The sequence below is a fragment of the Lithobates pipiens genome, unplaced genomic scaffold (assembly GCF_037356315.1).
Source record: "Lithobates pipiens isolate NorthernLeopardFrog02 unplaced genomic scaffold, aLitPip1_a1.2 Scaffold_25, whole genome shotgun sequence".
In the NCBI taxonomy this organism is placed as follows: Eukaryota; Metazoa; Chordata; class Amphibia; order Anura; family Ranidae; genus Lithobates; species Lithobates pipiens.
Genome location: NW_027507787.1, coordinates 149,868,512 through 149,876,937, shown reverse-complemented (window position 1 = coordinate 149,876,937; position 8,426 = coordinate 149,868,512). Strand labels below are relative to the sequence as shown.

General features: G+C 43.0%; 1 protein-coding gene across 1 annotated transcript in view; it reads left to right on the top strand.

Annotated features, from left to right (window-relative positions):
• The first annotated feature begins 45 nt into the window (after window positions 1–45).
• Window positions 46–8,426, top strand: part of NHLRC2 (NHL repeat containing 2) — a 107,097-nt gene continuing 98,716 nt past the window's right edge. The window contains exons 1-3 of the mRNA XM_077454984.1: window positions 46–334; window positions 4,673–4,825; window positions 7,036–7,491. Of these exons, the coding sequence (XP_077311110.1) occupies window positions 178–334; window positions 4,673–4,825; window positions 7,036–7,491 (766 nt within the window). The 5' untranslated portion in view covers window positions 46–177. The remainder of the gene's footprint in view (window positions 335–4,672; window positions 4,826–7,035; window positions 7,492–8,426) is intronic.

The window sequence follows — 8,426 nt, the reverse complement described above, 5'->3', positions numbered from 1 at the left end:
ATTTTCTTATCTAGATTAATATATAATCAATCAGTTATTCAGGAATCACAAACGTTGGCTTCCGTATCGAATACGTTTTTGAGAAATTCGAGTATCTTTTTCGGTGGTCGCGAAAGTGCAGCGAGAATGTGAAGAGCGGAGAACAGCGGACCTGCCTGTCATTCTGGGTGGAGAAAGATGGCGGCGTGCAGCTTACAGCGAGTGCTGGAGATACAGAGCCCGCTGGAGGGCGCCTTGTTGGAGGCGGAGAGTGAGGGGGAGAGGCTGATCCTGCAGTATTTGGAGAAGGTGAATGGCCGGGCCGAGGAGCTGACAATCCCTGACTTCTCTCCAGGTACCATCACACAGACCCTCTTTGGTAAAGGGGGCCTATACAGTGCATGGACCACTCACACAGGACCTATAAAGTGCATGACCCAATCACGCAGCACCTATAAAGTGCATGACCCAATCACACAGAACTTATAAAGGGCATGACCCAATCACACAGGACCTATACAGTGCCCTGAAAAAGTATTCATACCCTTTTAAATTTTCCCATTTTGTCATGTTACAACCAAAAATGTAAATGTATTTTATGTGATAGACCACCACAAAGTGGCACATAATTGTGAAGTGGAAGGAAAATGATAAATGGTTTTCAAATGTTGTTTTACAAATATCTGAAAAGTGCAGTGTACATTTGTAATCAGCCCCCCTTTACTTTGATACCCCTAACTAAAATCTAGTGGAACCAATTGCCTTCAGAAGTCACCTAATTAGTAAATGGAGTCCACCTGTGTGAACAAACAGCATAGTGAAGACCAAGGAACACACCAGACAGGTCAGGGATAAAGTTGTGGAGAAGTTTAAAGCAGGGTTAGGTTATAAAAAAAAAAAAAAAAAATCCCAAGCTTTGAACAACCTAGAGCATTGCTCAATCCATCATCCAAAAATTGAATGAGTATGGCACAACTGCAAATCTATCAAGACATGGCCATCCACCTAAACTGACAGGCTTTGCAAGGAGAGCATTAATCAGAGAAGCAGCCAAGAGGCCCATGGTAACTCTGGAGGAGCTGCAGAGATCCACAGCTCAGGTGGGAGAATCTGTCCACAGGACAACTATTAGCTGTGCACTCCACAAATCTGACCTTTATGGAATAGAGTCAAGAAGAAAGACATTGTTGAAAGAAAGCTATAAGTTTGCAGCACACTATGTGTGGCAGAAATCTAAAACCGCACATCACCCCGAACACACCATCCTTTATTCAGCAGGGACAGGGAAGCTGGTCAGAGTTGATGGGAAGATGGATGGAGCCAAATACAGGATAATCTTAGAAGAAAACCTTAGAAAAAAAAAAGTGATCTTGTTTCAACACCTCACGAGCTTAATCTGGCATTTCCACCATTCTATGTAACAAGTGCAGAGCCGCTCTCTGCTCAGAGCTGTCAAAAAAATAAAAAATAAAAAAAAGCTGGAAAATGTTTATCAACATTCCTTAGTGCTGAGATAACTATAAACAAAGTATCATTTAGTTCTTTTAGATAACAGGGATGAACTTTGGTCTGCAAATGAGGTCAGTTTAACCACTTAGAAGAAAGCGCTTTTCTTTTTTTTTTTTTGACACTTGTTGCTTACAAGTTAAAATTCAGTAGTTTTTTGCTAGAAGATCCAAACATAATATATATAGTGTGTGTGTGTGTAATAAAAAAAAAAAAAAAATATATATATATATATATATATATTTAGAAGAGACCCTAGAGAATAAGAATTTGCTCAAAAAACTAAACCGTAAAGTTATTCGATTTTTGTATAATGTGAAAGATGTTACGCTGCGAGAATCGTGATCTTTCTCCTAAGCCAGAAAAATTGCGATTCTCATTTTAGCCAGAATCGTGCAGCTCTACTGTTCAGACGCTCTCCAGCCAATCTGACAGAGCTTAATCCTTTTTGCAAAGAAGAATGGGCAGAAATGGCACTCTAGAGGAACAAAGCTGGTAGCGACATCCCCAAAAAGACTTGCAGCTGTTAGGGATGCAACGTATCGTCGCTGATCCACGATCTGAACGGGTCACCCCGCTTGGATTGGCACATGCCGCAATCCACATGTCACGGCCTTAGGAAAGGCCGCAGCCATTTACAATGTGATTGCTCCGATGGAGCGATCACTTGTAAACAAACCAGCGTCATGTCATGATGCCGGTTTCTCTCTTCCCTCTCTGTACTAATTTGTACAGTGAAGGGGAGAGATGGGATGGAAGCAGCCAACCCTCCATACTCTGCAATACCCAGCCATACTCTGCCAATATTACAGTGGGGGAGATTGTGCATATTACAGTGGGGACTATATTGTGGTGGAATTTTCACAGGTTTTTGAAAATTCAATTATTATTTGCTGATCCGAAAAATGATCCGATCCGTGACTCTGATCTGAGGAAAGATCCAATCCGTGAGTTTTTTGATCCGTTGCACCCCTAGCAGCTGTAATTGCAGAGAAAGGTGGTTCTATAAAGTATTGACTCCAGGGGGCTGAATACAAATGCACACCCCACTTGGCATGGCCCAATGCCCTTGCATGGCCCAATCAGACAGGACCTATACAGTGCATGGACCAATCAGACAGGACCTATACAGTGCATGGACCAATCAGACAGGACCTATACAGAGCATGGACCAATCGGACAGAAACTATACAGTGGGCCATCAGCCTGACCTATAGGGCTATAGTGGGCCTGCCAGGCTGGCCTTATATCATGCCCTTTAAGCCTTATATGAAAAGGGGCCCCATTGCAGAGAACCTATACAGAACTGGGTTGTCCATCAGAGTGCCCCTATCACAAAGGCCCTATGTGGTATAGTGGGCCCAGTATGGAACAGGGGACCTACCATGGAAGACCTATACAGAGGGGGGGGGAATCATGAAAGCTCTATTGTACAGGAGGGCCCATCACACTAGTCCTATAAAGTACACAAGGCTGCTCATGCTGTCCCTATACAGTACTGGGGTCCCATCTTGGCTGCCCATACGGTACTGTGTTCCCATCCTGTGGGCCCTATATGGTGGGCCCTATGTGCTACTGTGTCCCCATCCCGTGGGCCCTTCAGTCTCCTCTTGCATTACTAACCTGCTAACTGACATATCAGCATGGATGTCACACCACTTCCTTAAACTAAACCTCTCTAAAACTGAGCTATTAATATTCCCCCCTGCACATGCCCCCTCCATGACTTTTCCATCAAAATTAACAATGCAACCATCCGGCCCTCCCCTCACGCCAGGGTACTAAGTGTAACCCTAGACTCTGACTTGTCATTTCAGCCCCAAGTCCAATCGTTGTCAAAAGTTTGTAGATTTCACCTCCGTAACATCTCTAAAATTCGCCCCTTTTTAACAAATGAGACCACCAAGCTCCTCATTCACTCCCTTGTTATATCTCGCCTTGACTATTGCAACTCCCTTCTCATTGGCCTGCTTCTCCATCTCCTCTTCAGTCTTTCATGAATGCTGCTGCCAGACTTATCTACCTTACCAACCGCTCAGTGTCTGCCAACCCTCTCCTCCAATCCCTACACTGGCTCCCAATCACCCAGCGAATTAAATTCAAAATACTAACTGCAACATACAAAGCCATTCACAACTCTGCCCCGAGCTACATCACCAATCTTGTCTCCAAATATCACCCAAATCGTCCCCTCCGTTCTTCTCAAGACCTCCTCCTCCCATGCTCGTCTCCAGGATTTCTCCAGAGCCTCTCCAATCCTCTGGAACTCGCTACCTCCACTGGTCCGGCTATCCCCTACTCTTGCTACCTTCAGGCGATCCCTGAAAACGCATCTATTCAGGGAAGCCTATCACGTCTCAAACTAATCTCCTCCTACCACTTCCATCAGCTCATTCCCGACAGTTACAACCTTTGTACCACCTGCCCCACCCTATTAGATTGTAAGCTCTTCTGAGCAGGGTCCTCTTAATCCTCTTGTATTTTATTGTAACTGTATTGTCTCCTTTTTATATTGTAAAGCGCTGCGTAAATTGCTGGTGCTATATAAATCCTGAATAATAATAATAATAAGCGCTACTGTGTCGCCATCCCGGCTAGCCCTATATGGTACAGCCATTTACTGCAAAGTTAAAGGCTAACTTTGCTTTTTGCAAAAAATAAAAATATTGCATCCAATGCATTGCAATTGCATTTATTTATTCCTTCTTTTTTTTTGGCAAATGAGCCTGCAAAACATTGCAACTGGGATCACTGGATCGGCAGTGCAATGCACAGGCTCTTGCACACTTTTCCTCTGGCACCCTGTTCAAAGCAAGGTATGGACTTTGTGTTACTGGAGGAAGTGTCAGTTGAGCAGGTTGGGGGTGGGGGTACACTTATGGCCATGTTACACCCTAAATGTAGATGTAACATGGCCTCTTCACTTCTCAAGACCTTATTTATCTAAACGGTCAGTTCACCCATAATTTAAGGAGAATACTCATTTCTAGAGAACAACTGTAACAAGAAGTCATCTATTAATTTTTTTGTTTTTTTCTTGGCTAACTAAGGCCAACTTCATTTCTCCCTTTTTTTTTTTTTTTATTTTTTTTTTCTTTTTTTTTGTATCACAGAAATATACAAATATCACCTTCTTGTTTTTCTGTTAATTTTGCATTTGTTACTTTTCTTTCTTTTGCTTTCTTAGGTTTGGAATGGCTGAATACAGAAGGTGCCATCTCTCTACACAAAGATCTATGTGGAAAAATTGTTATTTTAGATTTCTTCACATATTGCTGTATCAATTGTATGCACATCCTCCCTGACCTGCATGAGCTGGAGCACCGCTACACCGATACAGGTATCCTATACACATCTCTATGGAGAGGAAATGACATTAGAATGGTAAAGAATAACTAAAGGCAAACATTTTTTTTTTTTTTTACGTTTGCACAGAGTGGAGAGGGATTAAAACACCTATTAGGTTTTTATTGTGCCCCATTAGGGATATTTGCCATCCTCTATTTGTCCTGTTTTTTTCCATTATCATCGAAAGTAAAGAAAACCCCAAATTTTCAGTTCTCCCCAGAAAAGTAATATAGGTGATATTTTCAAATGGGGGCACTAGTTCTTGTGACATGGGGGGCCCCAAGGCATTCCCCTATTTTGTGGGAATTATCTCTCACTTCTGTTTTTTTTTAGCTATGGGACAGAAAGTGAAGGTAGTAAATCTCCCCAATGGGACACAGGTGGCAAATGATAAACTGACATTGGTTTTTAACCCTCCCTTACTCTATCCAAAATGGGGGGGGGGGGGGAGTTTTGCAGCTGATATGAGATTTTAAGGAATTGGGTGTTCTTAACCACTTCCCTACTGATGTATTGTAAGAAAAAAAAAGTGTAAGATGCCGACTTGTGGGGCCTCTTTAAACAGCACCTCCGAAAAGCTTCCCCATCCAACAGCGTACAGAGCCGATTCAAGAGTCTCTGTACTATCGATCATTGTGATGACCAATCACAGCGATCACAAATGTAAACAGTGTAGTGTTTACATTGGAGAGCCTGCCTCGTCTTACAACAGAGGAAGGAACAAAATAAATGAACAATCATTTGTTCCAGCTCACAAAGAGGGGGGTTTGATTGAGAGACTTCTTTTAAACCATTTCACTTCCCCTTCATTCCCTGTACAGCTCCATTCTATCTCTAGTGACCTATATGTTAACCCATTACCTCCCTTATCATGCACTTCTGTACATTAAAACCTTTAGAGCCATCCTTCCACTGTATATGACTTGAGCATTAAGCCATTCACCTCCTTGTCCTTCTCTGTAAGACCTATAATGCACTGTATCTAGTGCACCATTACCAAGCTCCATGTTTTAACCCCCCTCAACACCAGCATTTTCTCCTTTTTTTTTTTTTTTTTTTTTTTTTAAACTTCCAAAACATTGTGGCAAAAATTAGACCACCTTGGGGCGTCTTGTTTCCAAAATAGGATCATGTGGGGGTGTTCCTACTGTCCTGGCATTTTTATTTACTTTATAGTGTAAGGGCAACAGTTTTTTTTTTTTTTTTTTTTTTTTTTTTTTTGTTTACCATGTAAAAGAAAGTTTGTATTAAAGTGATTGTAAGGGCAGAAGTGTGTGTGTGTGTGTGTTTTTTTTTTTTTTTTTTTTTTTTTTTTTATGCATTCTATATATTAGGATAAAAAGCCTTCTGTGTGCAGCAGCCCCTCTAATACTTACCTGAGCCCCATCTCTATCCAGCGATGTCCATGAGTGCATCAACTATTTAGAGACTCCCCTCCTGATTGGCTGAGACACAGCAGTGATGCCATTGGCTCCCGATGCTGTCAATAAAACGCAGTGAGCCAATTGGGAGGGGGAGAACCGAACCACAGCTAAGTGTCTAAATGGATACACGGAGCTGCAGATCGGCTCGGATGCCCCAATAGCAAGCTGCTTGCTGTGGGGGCACTCAACAGAAGGGATGGGCCAGGAGTTCCAGCCAGGGACCCAACAAGAGGAGGATCTGGGCTGCTCTGTGCAAAACCACTGCACAGAGCAGTTAAGTATAACATGTTTGTTATTTTAATAGAAAAAAAGAGACTTTACAATCACTTTACCACCAAAAGAAAGTTTTAATAGTCTCAAAAACTTGATATAAAGTATATTTGGGTACACTATTGCATGACAGAGCAATTGTCAGTCAAACTATGCCTGCCATGAAAAAGTTCCTGGTAATAAAGGGGTTCATATAGGCTGGTAATTAAATGGTTAAAGACAGATTCAGTTATTTGCATCATTCCTGTTCTTTTGAAAGACTGTTGTAGACCTGTCCTATTTCCACTTGCTGGGATTTTGTGTGTTGAAATGTTACAATTGAGCCATGCCTGAGGTTGGGGGGGACATAAGATCACATAACCATGGCTGGCAAAGCATGAGACATTTTCCGTTGGAGACACTGGAAGTCGTGCAAGTCAAAAGTGTGAATTTTGCAATGTAATTTGGTAAATATTTTCTGACGCATGTTGCTTTCAGATGTTCACTTCCAATCTGTCATTTCTTTCAGATGGTCTTGTCATTGTTGGTGTGCACTCGGCCAAATTTCCCAACGAGCGAGTTCTGGAGAACATTAAGAGTGCCGTTCTTCGATACAACATTACCCATCCTGTAGTGAATGATGCAGATGCTACCTTGTGGCAGGAACTGGAAGTGTCCTGTTGGCCCACATTGGTCATGTTGGGTCCTCGAGGGAACGTTCTATTCTCTCTAGTTGGGGAAGGAAATAAAGAGAACCTGTTCCTTTTCACCTCTATGGCCTTAAAATTCTATAAAGAGAGGCAAGAGATCAATTCCAATCAGATCCCACTCCGACTCTACCAGGATTCCTTGCCTGCCTCTCCATTGCTCTTCCCTGGAAAGGTGGCCATAGACTCCTCTGGAGAGAGGCTTGTGATTGCTGACACTGGTCACCACAGAGTTTTGGTTGTGTCCAAGGAAGGGAAGGTGCTGCATACCATCGGAGGTAATGTGTAATGAATAAAAATGATGTTCAGCTTGGCCACATCACAACTGTTCTCTACCGCAGAGAACAAAACACTCAGTAGAAGATCATGACCACATGGTAGTTGGTTTCGTTGCTGGTTTCTCATTCACCACCTTGCATACCAGATCCTCTAAGTCCACAGGATCCCCGATACTGTGCAAGATATGGACATCCTCAGTTGCTTAACATAAGCATCAGACAAGACATCTGAAGCATCTGAGGGATGTTCTTATCTTGCTTGCTCTGTAAATGTGAATATTAGGATGCTTAAATGTTAAAAAGCTCAGCTTTTGGGCACAGCAGGACCACCCCTGCCCCCCCCCCCCCCATCTTCAGCTAAAAATACCTTCAGATGGCTTTTATACTGGCCTTTACCAGTAATGTTTCCGGGTTTGCTGACTGGTTATCCAGAGCTGTAGGCTGAGTCCATGCTGACCACTCACCTCTTCCTGATATTCTCTTTTCTCTGCAGTCTTCTAGATCCTGACAGCACCCCCCCCATGAGACATGTCCACATCACACAGGCACTTTTATAGGCAGTTATATGAACAAGCAAAGAGGGACCCTCCTCCTGCAGGGAAGGAGAGAGAAGACTTGCAACCCGGTGTGTCACAAGACCACAGATTTAGTTGGGTAATTTGGACTTTTAGATTAGGCTTTATTCTTTTAAGAGGGATTTTGTCCCACTGGGCCCACCCATGTTCATCTTGCTTTTTAACCCCCTTTTATGCTGGGTTGTCCTCAAATACTGTACTTGTATGCCCAGTTAATTCAGCATTATCCAACTGTGCTCTGCTGCCACATGGCAGGTCCAACACCACCATCTTCCTTGCGTCATTTGGAGTTGGCTGTCTATTCCTGGTTCAGGCAGCCGGCCCCCTGATGACATGCTGCCAGGTCCACCCTCCTGCAGC